This window comes from Exophiala mesophila, assembly GCF_000836275.1.
Source record: "Exophiala mesophila strain CBS 40295 unplaced genomic scaffold supercont1.6, whole genome shotgun sequence".
Lineage (NCBI taxonomy): Eukaryota > Fungi > Ascomycota > Eurotiomycetes > Chaetothyriales > Herpotrichiellaceae > Exophiala > Exophiala mesophila.
This window is the reverse complement of record NW_015622509.1, coordinates 2,372,203-2,384,700: the sequence shown is the minus strand read 5'-3', so window position 1 is coordinate 2,384,700 and position 12,498 is coordinate 2,372,203. Positions and strand designations below refer to the sequence as shown.

General features: G+C 50.6%; 4 protein-coding genes across 4 annotated transcripts; 1 reads left to right on the top strand and 3 right to left on the bottom strand.

Annotated features, from left to right (window-relative positions):
* Positions 1 to 642: 642 nt before the first annotated feature.
* PV10_08726 (uncharacterized protein) lies at positions 643 to 2,314 on the bottom strand. The gene is made up of 2 exons (XM_016373790.1): positions 2,114 to 2,314; positions 643 to 1,907 (listed from the first exon to the last, which is right to left on the bottom strand). The coding sequence occupies exons 1-2, from the start codon at positions 2,249 to 2,251 to the stop codon at positions 765 to 767; spliced, it is 1,281 nt and encodes a 426-aa protein (XP_016220701.1). The 5' UTR covers positions 2,252 to 2,314; the 3' UTR covers positions 643 to 764.
* Positions 2,315 to 2,719: 405 nt separating this feature from the next.
* PV10_08725 (uncharacterized protein) lies at positions 2,720 to 4,239 on the top strand. The gene is made up of 2 exons (XM_016373789.1): positions 2,720 to 3,674; positions 3,746 to 4,239. Exons 1-2 carry the CDS (start codon positions 2,951 to 2,953, stop codon positions 4,108 to 4,110), a joined length of 1,089 nt encoding a protein of 362 aa, XP_016220700.1. The 5' UTR covers positions 2,720 to 2,950; the 3' UTR covers positions 4,111 to 4,239.
* Positions 4,114 to 5,343, bottom strand: PV10_08724 (uncharacterized protein). Its single transcript, XM_016373788.1, has 3 exons — positions 4,888 to 5,343; positions 4,551 to 4,738; positions 4,114 to 4,444 (listed from the first exon to the last, which is right to left on the bottom strand). The coding sequence occupies exons 1-3, from the start codon at positions 5,093 to 5,095 to the stop codon at positions 4,298 to 4,300; spliced, it is 543 nt and encodes a 180-aa protein (XP_016220699.1). The 5' UTR covers positions 5,096 to 5,343; the 3' UTR covers positions 4,114 to 4,297.
* Positions 5,344 to 5,528: 185 nt separating this feature from the next.
* PV10_08723 (uncharacterized protein) lies at positions 5,529 to 12,144 on the bottom strand. The gene has a single exon (XM_016373787.1). It carries the CDS (start codon positions 11,805 to 11,807, stop codon positions 5,823 to 5,825), a length of 5,985 nt encoding a protein of 1,994 aa, XP_016220698.1. The 5' UTR covers positions 11,808 to 12,144; the 3' UTR covers positions 5,529 to 5,822.
* Positions 12,145 to 12,498: the final 354 nt, after the last annotated feature.

Genomic DNA, 12,498 nt, shown 5'->3' with positions numbered 1-12,498 from the left:
GAATATGATCCCTGACACCTGACGAGTCGCCAAGACCACCACCAACCAATCCACTCTCAACCATATTATGTAATTCAGCAAACCTCAACCTGACTTTATCTTCTTTCTTTACCTCGACTTTTCACATCGAATTACCAGTCTGTAATGTTCAACGACTTCAGGTCATGACCCTGTTATGTTTGACGAGCATGTCCACAGGTAGGACGACAATATGAATTTGAAGCAGCATGGAAGATACTAGTTGACCGAGTTGATCTCCCATGCCACAACCACCCTGATGAAATATTCCCATCCCACTTCTCTCCTTTCTACCCACATCAAACCCAAACTCACACGCAACACTCACTTTCCAACTGCTTGTTCATCAATCAGGCTCTTCTTCGGAAGTCACGGCGAGAGTAGTCTGCATTTTGTGGACTCTTTCTGCTAGAGTTGGTGGATATCTTTCACACTTGGTTGCAAAAACAACATCTTTACCTAAAGAGGACCTTCATAGTTCAATCTCCACTCGGCTGAGGTTTCCTGGTTTTCGGATTGGGATTCACTTGCTACCATGACGTGGTTGACTCCTTGCGTCCGACATTTTATCAGCATACAGTACTTTGTATACTTGCATTGAATGAATATATGAATCAATTCATGGTCTTGACCTTTGTTTAAACTTGGTGTACAGTAGATATCATTTCCTTCGTTAAAGTCGCTCAGAACGCTACAATGTTACAAACTATCAATTACATGAAATACAAATCACCCAGCTCTTGGGATCATGTTGTACCCGGGTTCATCTTGCCCAGATTACCACTCTGTAAAAGCATCGCGACCTGTTCGGCTGAATAGCCAAAGAAGACAGGACCATTGAAAATGATCTGTGTTGGTGGTTGATGAATTTTCTCCTCGTGCTTCTCCTCGGTAGGGATGTTGGGTTTCTTGTCTTGGTTGTTCAGTTTCGAGTGGTCCACAGGACAGATGGCAGGAGGATGTTGCGGTTGTAGTACCTCTGGCTGTTCAGCCTTTGTTGCTGGAATCTTTCCCCCGGCTTCTGACTGTAAAGCACTTGGTGCACGAGGCTTGTCTGGTGGAACAGAAATCCCCCAAGGTCTACTGGGCGATTCGCCAACTCGGACTTCTCTCAACGGTTTATCGAAACGCGAGACCCGAGCCTCCTCCTCTTCTGACATCGAAGGCTCGATGTCGACGGCAAGTTCGGAATTGACCTTTTCTGCCCATCTTTCCACAGCTTTGTCAGAAGTAGAAGGAGCATCCTGGGCTTCAATCCTGTCCTTCTCGGGAAGATACGCCTTGTGCTTCACTCCCAATCCTTGGATCATGTTGACGAGATTGCCATACTTCGCATCCAATTGACGCACGCTGTTCTCATTACCCTGATACCGTCTCACACAGATCTCATGACTTCGTGGTATCTCATGTTTATGATTTTCAAAATACTGAGCAATTTCTTCAGGCGAATGTTGATCGAGGAATCGAATAGGACATTGTCCAGCAGGTCGAGAGTCTGTTCGGGGAGATCTGACCGATGCTGCATCTAGATGAAACTCGGCGGCAACAGGGTCGTCGATGCCGTCGGCAGGGTTCAACTTTCCGTTGGCGGCCATCTTGGCAAAGGGACAACCTAATGTTCCTTGTTTGCCCGAGGTAGTAAAATCGAGTTCCATGTCTTCAGGATCTGCACCTGCACCCGTCACTGGGCAGCGTGCTCCGTTCATCTTCTGATTACCATGATGATTCGCCATTTTAAGGTTGTGAATATCGGCCCGGACTTTCTTGATCAGGGATGAAGAAGGAGGATCAGGAGTTTCAAGGATTGGTTGACGGATTTGTTTGACTATCTGAATATGGTCCGCCGAATCGGTGGACGAACCGCCATCAGCAGTCACGAGTTTTTCGTACTGTCAACACGAGTTAGTGTCTTGCACGAACAGATATTGCTCAGGCAGAAAACAGTCAAGACAGTATGTGTGTGTGTGTGTGTTCAGGTAATACATGCAAATGTCGCTCATCGCTACCAAGAGTAGCTCTTGATCTAGAGCTAATCAAAAGATTCTCATCCTAACAAAGAAAGATACGCGGTTGATGAGATGGAATGGTGTCTTACCTCATCTGCGGCAAAGTTGAGTCTCTGAGTCAAGACCTCCTTCAGATCACGAATGTTGTTTGAAAGGGAGTCGATTTCGAGGACTAGACCGTCAATAATTGACAGGAAATGACCTTCCCTATCAGGAGCCGCGGTCATTGAGAGTGACGGGAGGAGATTGATGTGCGAGGTTTGTCATGAGTTTAATAGAGAGATTCGTCAAGGCAGAAAGCCGAAGACGGAGGACAAGAGGCGAGAATCCATGCCAAGGGGGAAAAGTGGGTTGAGGGCAGTATCGCGCCACTTTCCTTGTACCTTCTGGAGGATTTCTGTGCAGGAACGAGCAACCCCAATCAAGAAAGTCTGGCGAAGGATTGAATTAAGTCCGAATCACGTGACTGAACCCTCTTACGGTGCTGTGTGTGGTGTGTGCCCTCTTTTGGAGTGAGTACCCACGGCTAACCACAGGCTGCGGGAATGGTGCCATGGCTATCTAAGGGCCGGGCTGATAGGGACGTGGGAGCCATTATTGGAGTTCAACCCCAACCACACAGCTGGCGGCTAAATCTACGGAGGACATACCGAGGCACGTTTCCCATGGGGGAATGGGGGGCTTGTCTAGGATTGCATAGATGCCGACGAACTGACGACAACATTGCCCCAGAATTGATTTCAAGAGCTATCGTATGTGATTGACTTTTTATTGTTGCACTTCTTTTTCTATCTCTCTGTACAGAAAACTGCATCTTCTCTACTCCTGAGCCTGCTCACATCTCGTTCACATCTCGTACGGTCCCTCACCACCTCACCTCACCTCATATCACACCTACCTTCTCCTCCCTTCTCAACTCCTCCAAGATGAAAGCCATCCAAGTCACCAAATACGTCTCTGGACCACAAGATCTGGTCGTGACCACCCTGCCCACCCCCACCCCCCATCCCACCAAATACCTGATCAAAATCCACGCTGCGGGCACCAATTTCTTCGATCTCCTCCAAATCCAAGGAAAATACCAACACCAACCTCCTCTCCCATGGATCGCAGGCATGGAATTCGCCGGCGTCGTAGTCGCGACACCCATCGAATCCACCAAAAGTAACGTCGCCAGCAGTATCGACGGCACCGTGGCCGCACCCACGAAACATCTCTTCAAAGTCGGGGATCGAGTATTCGGCGCTACACACGGTGCATATGCAACGCATATTCTCGCTGATGAGACGGCATTGTTCCCTGTTCCTGAAGGGTGGAGTTTCGCTGATGCAGCGGGTGTGTATGTCACGACGCCGACGGCGTATGGTGCGCTGGTGACGAGGGCAAATACTCAGCCGGGTGAATGGGTGCTGGTGCATGCTGGCGCGGGCGGTGTAGGGTTGTCGGCCGTGCAGATTGCCAAAGCGCTGGGTGCGACGGTTATAGCGACGGCGGGGTCGGAGAGGAAAAGACAGATTTGTTTGGACTATGGTGCGGATTATGTGGTGGATTATAGGGATCCGAAATGGACGCAGAGAGTGGTGGGGTTGTGTGAACAGCATCGAACGGGCAATGGAAAGGCGGGTGTGGATATCGTCTATGATCCTGTTGGTGAGTGCTTCTTTCCAATGTTTGGTGCTGGGGTGGGAGGGGTGGCATTAGCTAACATGGATCAACTATAGGGATGATTGACGCTTCGATGAAATGTATTGCCTGGAATGGTCGGCTTCTCGTGATTGGTTTCGCTGGTGGCAATATTGAAAAGGTTGCTTTGAACCGCGTCTTGCTCAAGAACATCAGCATCGTTGGTCTCCATTGGGGCATGTATGGCACCAAAGAGAAGGAGACGGTGCCTGAAGTATGGAAGGGAATCTTCGACTTGATCAAAGCAGGCAAACTACGTGGAATCACCTACACAGACAAGCACTACAAGGGTCTACAAGACGTTTCCAAGGCTTTGATCGCTTTAGGAGCTCGAGATACTTGGGGTAAAGTGGTGGTTGACTTGTCCGAGGATGACGGCGAAGACGGCAAGAGTAAGCTATGATGACTCAAGGTACTTGATATGTTGCCTGGATATTTCTGGCTGTGAACTCTTTTGGATAGAAAGGGCTTGTAGCAATGTGCTGAGCCTGTGCTAGTTTTACGGAATATCAAGATTTACTACTTAGCCATATGACGACAAGGCCTGTTTCAATTTGTGTCCGTTCGTGTTGTGAAGAACCAAGAACCCATTACTGTAGAGCCATGACCTCGATCTCGACATCGACACCTTTGGGTAGCTGTTTGGCAGCGACACAGGTTCGGGCGGGCTTGTGGGTGAACCATTTCTCATATTCACCGTTCATCTCGGCGAAATGTGACATGTCGGAGAGGAAGACCTGATTATTGAAAAGAAAGGTGGTCCGGTCAGAGAGAGAGTCAAATACAAAGAGAACACATGACGCGTATGGGTTTCGAAATAGAACAGGACGGGGAGCAACTCACAGAAACCTTGACAACCTTGGCGATTTCTGAACCAGCTTCGGCCAAGATGGCTCTCACATTGTTGACGCAAGCCTCGGTCTTTTGGGCAATGGTGCCTTCAACCAGGTTACCATTCTTGTCGGCTGGGATCTGTCCGGCGCAGAAGACGATGCCAGCTGCCTTGATAGCTTGGCTGTATGGTCCAGCAGCTGTAAGAGAGGAAAATCCATCATATCAGCAGATGCCCATCTCAAACTCCGATACGGCACCGATTAACAGCATGTGCCCTTTTCGACACGGATCAAGCTTCAAAAGCCCTACCCAGTCAACTGGCAGAAGGGAAATGACATGGACTTACGAGGACAGGCCTCCTTGGTATAGACGGGGGTCAATCCAGACATATTTGCGGGTGATGAGACTGAAAAGTGACGTGTGGTGGGCTGGTGAGAAGACACGAAGCTGTTTGAAGCTCTAGATACCAAAACTCGTGGTAGACTGGACCGGTAGCAGCGAGGGGAGAAAGTGATATGGCGTAACAAACAAGTCTTGTAGAGCGAAGTCGACATGAATCACAAATTGATGAATCACAAATTGTGAGACTGATGAGTGACTGTAATTACGCCTTTACGCCCTTTTTGATAATTATCGGATTGGGTGCTAGGGTACTATGCTGAAAAACGCTCTTCTCCGTGAATGGCTGAACCTAGTGGAGTCTGGGAATTTGTGGACGGACACAAGAATAAGTGTACAACATTTAGTGTGTCATTGTGGTTAACTATTGTGGATTTTGAGAGCTGAGGAGATGAGGGGCGATTGGGAGATGCAGAGACTCAGAGATCCAAGAGGCTGATGAATCAGAATCACAGAAGAAGCAGATATCGAGGGGCATTTGATTGTGTCTGCCCAATGATGTTCGTTTGACTTGAGTTTACCTTTGGACCAACTTGTTTTGCGTCTCTTGACCAGTGACAATAAATATATATATATATATGTGTGTGTGTGTATGTATCCGCAAGGTCCCGTTTATAGATCCTCCCATTATCATGTCCTCTGATGCTTGGGAGGAAATCGACCATCTCGCATTTCACGAAAATGCCATCTTGCTCGATGTGACATTTCAGTCTCTAACTTACGAAGGGCTTGCTTCAGTTCAGGTCTTCCATCAACGACGACGACGATCAGCCAAAACGACCTTATTTATTGTGACATGGCTATGTCAGACACCCCCCATATGTCCATTCACCAACCCATCCTTCACTTTTCTACATGTTTTCAAGCCCTCATCACTATAAACTAGTAATCGTATTCGTCATATCCACTTCCATCATAACGTCTTCGTACACTGCCTGCCACACTGTTGATGTCGGCATTAGGCTGACCCTCCGGTTGTAAACCACCTTGCCTGTCTCGCTGTTGTTGTCCCTGTGATCTCTCGCTCCCCGGCGTTGCTCTCCGTTGCCCGTACGCGTATGCCAGCGCCTCGGGCGGCAAATCCGTTGCTTCGTATGAATTCTGACTGAATTGTCGAGGCTTGCTGGGTTCTGGCGCCGGAGAATTGTACGATGGGTATCGGGCTTGTTGGCTAGGCAGCAAGGCACGGCCTCCGGTGGGAGATGTGATTTGATTGTATGCGGCTGACGCCCCGGCCATTTGTTCTCGAGCTGGGTTTCGAGCAGAAGGCGACGCGACAAAGTCGAAGCTGGGCACAGCAGCTGGAATTGAATTTCGGAAAGGATTGCCCTGATCCTCGTATGGGCTATCGTTCACGACTCCATTCGATGATGTTGCAGACCGAGGCACCGCAGATGTTGGCGTAGCTGTGGCCGTGTACGAAGTAGGCGTGTTGTCGGTGCTACCTCCTGATGAATAGCTATCAGGGTTCACAATAGACAGGCGAGGCGGCCCTCCTGGAACAAGATCTATTTGTGAAGCCTGTGGCGTACTCTCTCCAAACTGGTGGTCCCAATCGGCATTTGGATCGAAGAATTTCTCGTCCGTCAAATACGGATTGTCTATTGGACTTCGTCCTGGTTCATCCTGGTCCTGGAAGCTGGTGGGCATCTCAACAACTCCTTCTGGCAACGAATAAGGCTTATCGTTGAGTGTCACTGACGGTCGAGTTCCGTTACCCCCCAATTGAGATACTTCCTTGTCATCGTACTGCCCAGTCGGGTCAACTTGGTAATGGTTGGGTGGCAATGTCAGAGGCAACTCGGCCATGATGCTAGATTGGCGTGACATCCTCTCCCCCTGGTTTGACATTTGTTGGGATTCCATCGTCATTGACGTTCGCCGCTGGTCCATTTGGCTTGGACCTTTGCCCATGACGTTTGTGGATCTTCGTTCTAGCGCTCCCGAGTCCTGGCCGTCACCTCCGTCTGTGTCTCGGATACCGAACTGCGCGATTGTCCGCAATTTTCTTGTAACCCATGAGGCCAGAATCTTGCCTCTCTGCTTTTCCGACAATCGACTTCGGGGGAAATCACCGTCCCCAACGAAAGCGACGATGTCCACCACGATCTGATGCTCGTTCAGAACGGCGTTCACAATCACGGGGACAATCGAGGCCAAATATGCCTTTCGATGTACCTGCACAAGCACAACAACAAGACCGCCAGCTTGGAAGACGGCGCATCCACCGGGAGTGATGTTTCGGTGGCATTTCTCCACGCTAGCTTCAATGTCGACGGGAAAGTGGTTGAGACCATAGACCTCAAACGTGTCTCCAATACTGCCCAGGACGAAAAGAATTTGCATCTCTACCGGCTGATTCCCGGGACCAATTGGTCTTGTGACGTTGTGAAGGAAGCCAAGATCTCCGGTTCGCACATAGACCATGTTCGGGTCCCCTCCAGCAATCCGGCCGTTGAAACGTTCTTCATCGAACGGCTGTTTGGACATGTAGAAGGTCTTTGCACATGCCTCCGACTGTACCCAGATTTCTCCGTATTCACCCACGTGACAAAGCTGGCAGGTTTCTGGATTCACAATGGCAATGCGAGTAGCCACAGGCACCATGCCGGAGTCCTGAATGCAGAGCGCGGTTGGGTCAGTATCTGGGTCGACTGGATATATCAGCCCACGTCTCAGTGCGCGCACATCGAGCCATAGCTCAATCGGCTCAATAGACATGTAACTGCGAGAGGCGATCATTGGATTGAGAACGTGGGTGTAAATGGTGTTGATCGCCGTCCTCTCCAGGCCCGTCTGCGCAAAGTGCGCACGGGCTTTGCCATACAAGTCTAGACGAGGTCTTGACTCGGTGACTATCATCAAGTTCCTCATCTCGTGTAATGAAAATCCTTTTCCAGGGACGTGACCCATGGCAAATTCCAGCATTTGGCTCGTTGCATATGTGTCCTTGACCTTGTAACGGGACAAGGCCAGGAAGAGAGAAGCTGGATTCTGCGCAAAATCAAGAGGTGATATCAGATAGGTTGCGCTGCCGTTGTAGACCCCCAGTAGAGCAGTGTGCAGAAAGCCAATGCCGATCGTGCTCCTGACACAGGCCAGCACAGGCTTTGAGCTTGTCATTTGACAAGTTTCTTTTTGTACTTTGCACATGCCGAGAATCGTGTCATGTCCTAGTTGGACTGAGATGCGACGTTGATCAGCCGTCCAATATGTCCAGATGATGACGGGGTTTGTTGGAGAGATCCATGCCCGATTCATGGTCAGTCCGAGATCTCTGCAGCCATGTGATTGCTTGGAAGGCTTTGTTGTATTGTAGACACCAGGAATGTGAGTCTTGAGGTACTGTGCCGACTGTTTCAAGTGTTGGGAGACAGGCTTCTGCTTGAACAAGTGGTCCACTTCGGTATTGCATAACACCACTTTGACTCCCATATCAGCAACAATATGAAGGAAAGCTGGAGCATCCTCGGAAAGTCGATTGGCATCCAGTGGAGCCACAGGAATAGCGATCGCTCCTAATACCATGCATGCATAGATTGCAAACACATAGTCTTCTGAATGAGTATACATGAGGATGACGTGATCACTCGGCTTGATTTTGAGCTTGTTGCGTAGATGAACCGCGACGGCAGCAACGCGAGTGTCGAACTTTTTCCATGTCAGACCCTTGCCTTCCTTTCCTCTGCCGTCAATGGTACAGAAGGCTAGTTCATCGGCCTGCCGGGCAACCCTCCACTGCATCAAATCAAAAATGTTGGTAAAGTTGCTTAGCAAAGTGGAAGTTCGATCATCGATGACTACATCACGAGGATCGACACCGGACCACTGCGTCTCTTGGTCGTAAAGTAGATCACCCCTCGCAGTACTGGCGTCGGCCGACCAGATTCCTCCACTGATATCCTCACCGAATGGCAAATTTTGGACTGCTCGTTGGACACCGAACTTGACGTGGACGCATGGCAGTGAACCGCTGTCGAACTCTTTCCGACAGAGCATATTCCCGATCTCCCGACGCCCGTTTTTGGTGACTCGTGGCAGAATGAGAGGAGCAGTGATGAGGACGCAGTACACACGCAGATGATGCTCCTGATACAATATTTCCATGGTTCGTTCGGCCAAAGAGTCGAGCAGTGCAATGTCTAGTTGACGCGGGGGTCCGCCAGACGAAACAGGGGCGGTCGATGCTGAAAGAGATTCGAGGAGGACAATGGGAAGATGTTCGTCATTCACGAAACAATCAAACGCTGAACAGTCGTAAATTTTGGGGACATTTTTCATGATGCTGAGAATCAAATGCTGAACGAAGAAGTATCGATGTTCTTGTACGGCAACGCCGTGCTCAACCCACTCCACCCGTTGCCGCAGCCTGTCCTCGTACAGGCCCAGAACGTAGATTTTGCCCTCAATGACACATCCTAACAAGCCGGTCCGCAGGAACTCCGGATCGATGGCGGTCGGTGTTGGGTCGCCTTCCTTGAAACAGTACGGGCGAGCATGGAAGATGGTCTCTGTATGTCTGGGCAACGCCCAAAAGCCGCCTGAAAGTGAAGGTGAATCAACCCAGATTTCTCCAACAGAGTTGGGTGTGCACAGCAGGCCCGATTCTGGATCGACGACAGCGAGGGTTGCATCAGGAATTGGATACCCAAAGGCACCACATCTGACGGCGTTGGGGAATGAGCTTGCCTTGGCTCTCGCCTCGGACCCCATGGCCAAGACAAGAATATCATTCGTCTTGAGAGCTTCTTTATCCAAAAGTACTTCGCCTAGATCTTCAGTGGATCGCTCTTTGGAGGGTTTGACGGTTCCTCCACCAATAAGACTGCTGCCAAAGCCTGATTTTTGGGCTGAAGAATCGTCCTCTTTCTTTTCCTCAATGATCCGGTCATGGTCCATCTCGTGTGTCAACGAGCAACCAAGGCGTTCTTCGCCACCAAGCCAGTCTCGCATGCTGATGACCATACCCCCATGCTCTGGAAGACATAGCATCGGCGCCACGATCTCACGAGCCCTGGGATTGCGCAGAGGCTTTAGCCATCGATCTGCCAGCAGTTCGTGGAATTCGGCATCTACAGTCAGAGTGTCAATCATACACAGTTTGACACTGCTGAAGTTGGGTTCGAAATTGCGCTTGAAGTTTCTCGTCGTCATGGGATCGGACTGGTAGTTATACACGGCCTGTTTGAGGCCAGGATAGTCGGCGACCAATAAGGTCGTCTTATATCTGGTGATTAAGTTGGCGTAAAGTCCAGCAGTTTCGATTGCGCGTTGGTCAATGTAAATAACTGTGTGACCGCCATAGATGTTCAGCAGGACACCCAAGATCATGCCGATACTCTGTCTTGGGTCCAAATAACTGAGCAAGATTTCGCCATGGCGGGAACCCGTGATCAAATGGCCTTGCTTGTCTCGCAATGAAGGGTTAAACGTGTCTGCCCTTGTGTTGCTAGTTGCCGAAGTTATCATGGCGCTCAAGGTCGCCATTTGATGCATGATGGTTTTGTGGCTCATAACCACTCCACGGAGATCACCCGTGGGGGCGGTCGAGAATTCGATATAGGCCAAATCAGGGACAACGAGCGGAGGTTCCTCTCCCTTCTTTTTGGGATGATAACTGCCGAATTCGTTGGTCTTCCACCATTCCACTCCTCGAGGCCAGTTGAGCTTGGCGGCCGTGATGTCCCGCTGGAAGTTTTTCAGGTTTGCTTCGGTGGTCAGGGCCAAATGGGCTTGAGTGGAGGTGAGGACGACATTAAGGCGGGCATAATTTTTCAAATCGTTGATGGGAACCGCCACAACGCCGGCAATGAAGCAACCCAACAAGGCGACGGCGAATTCAATGATTTCGTTCTCGGTGTAGATCAATGCCACACGATCACCTTTGTAGAGACTGCTCTTGTCCCGGATGACTTGGGCCACTTTCTCGGCCCTGCTGCACAGCTTTTCCCACGTGATAGAGACCAGCTCTTTGCCCCGTTGATCTAGGACCCAGTACGCAGCTTGCTTTGGGTTGGTCTTGGCGCGATGTCGCAGTACAGCAGCGATGTTTTCGAACCGGGACATTTCAATGTTGGAGTCGTGGGGATCACATATGGCGAAAGGCACCTCACGGGGCTCCATGGGCATCTGGTGGATTGCGGCTCCCCCCGCCAGCTCAACGGGATTGAGAAATGGAGGTGCCATCTGCGCCGTTGGCGAAGCCACCTCACTTTGAGAATAGCGATGCACATGTCCACCATAAGTCTCCTGGTAATCTTCTCTTTGCTGGCCGGCGAAATCGGAGAAGTAGCCCTGTTGTGATTCCAACATGGTCGAGTTTCGAGTATCTGTGGCCGGATAGTTTTGGTTGGTTTCCGGGTTGAAGGCATAGTTCTGGCTCATGAGGGTTTGAGATCTCGAGTTATCGTTGGCGGTGTGGAAGGTATCCTGGCGAGTATCATAGGAACCAGCAAATGAGCCACGCGGCTGTCCTCCCATACTCTCTTGAAATCTGCTAACGTGATTCTGTGGTGTGCTGCCCCGAGGTTCATTGAAGAGCGAGGATTGGCGACCGGGGTCGAGGTAGCCTGAGGAAATTGTTCCTTCTCTTGATGAATTAACGGCGGTGCTGCTAGCAGTAAGAGCGGCGAGCGAGGCGGCTCGAGAAGCATCGTTCGATGCTGGATGGTCGCTATCATCGGGGGAGTGGATGCGCAATCCACCTCGAGACTGCTGGACGGGGGAGGATGGCTGCGGCGGGGACAGGAACTGCGACAGGAGGAGGGTGCGGCGTTTCTCATAGCCTTTCTTCGTGATATCGCCCTCCTCGAGTTCCTCGTCCAACTTGCGGAGGGCAGATTCTAATTCCATATTGACGGTCGCCATGGGGTGGAGGCCTCATTTAGTTGGGCTGCACAGACGATCTCGGAGTTGGGAAGGACATAAGAAACGCAGGGAGCGCAGACGTCAGAGTCGAGGCAGCGGCAAGCCACGAGCAAGTGATTATGCTTGCGGTGCACAGTGCATGCAAGTTGAAACCGACAACGAGAGAAGCCCAACAGGATTAAGCGAGTGACATTTGTGAAGGGGTTGGCGTTGTTGAGTTACGGTGGTGGTCGTTGAGGATAGAGACACGCAAGAGTTGGAGATGGTAGGATGTTGGTGCCAGGTGGATTGGTCTGGACATCTGATGATTCCTGTCCTGATTCCCACATTCGAGTGGAGGGTTACTTACTATGAGGACTCAGTACAGTACCACAGTATCTGTGGGCTGCAGGCTACGGACTACGGACTGCGGGCAGCGTGAAACCGGCAGGTCAAGGCAGTTCTATTATTGGAGGAACCGTGGGTGAGGAGATGTGGTGTTGCAAGGCACTGGGGGTTGGAAGAGAGCCTCAGAGCCTGTAGCATAAGCCAATGCCTAGGAGATTTAAGCCTAGGGGGCAGGGGCGCCCAACAATCAAGCCTCCGGTTTTTAACATTGGTTTGGCCCAGGGGGCGCTTGACTTCCCCTCGGGCGCCTCGGGCGCCTCGGGCCTACTTTTGCTTCATCATTATTCGAGAATGTTGTTGCGGT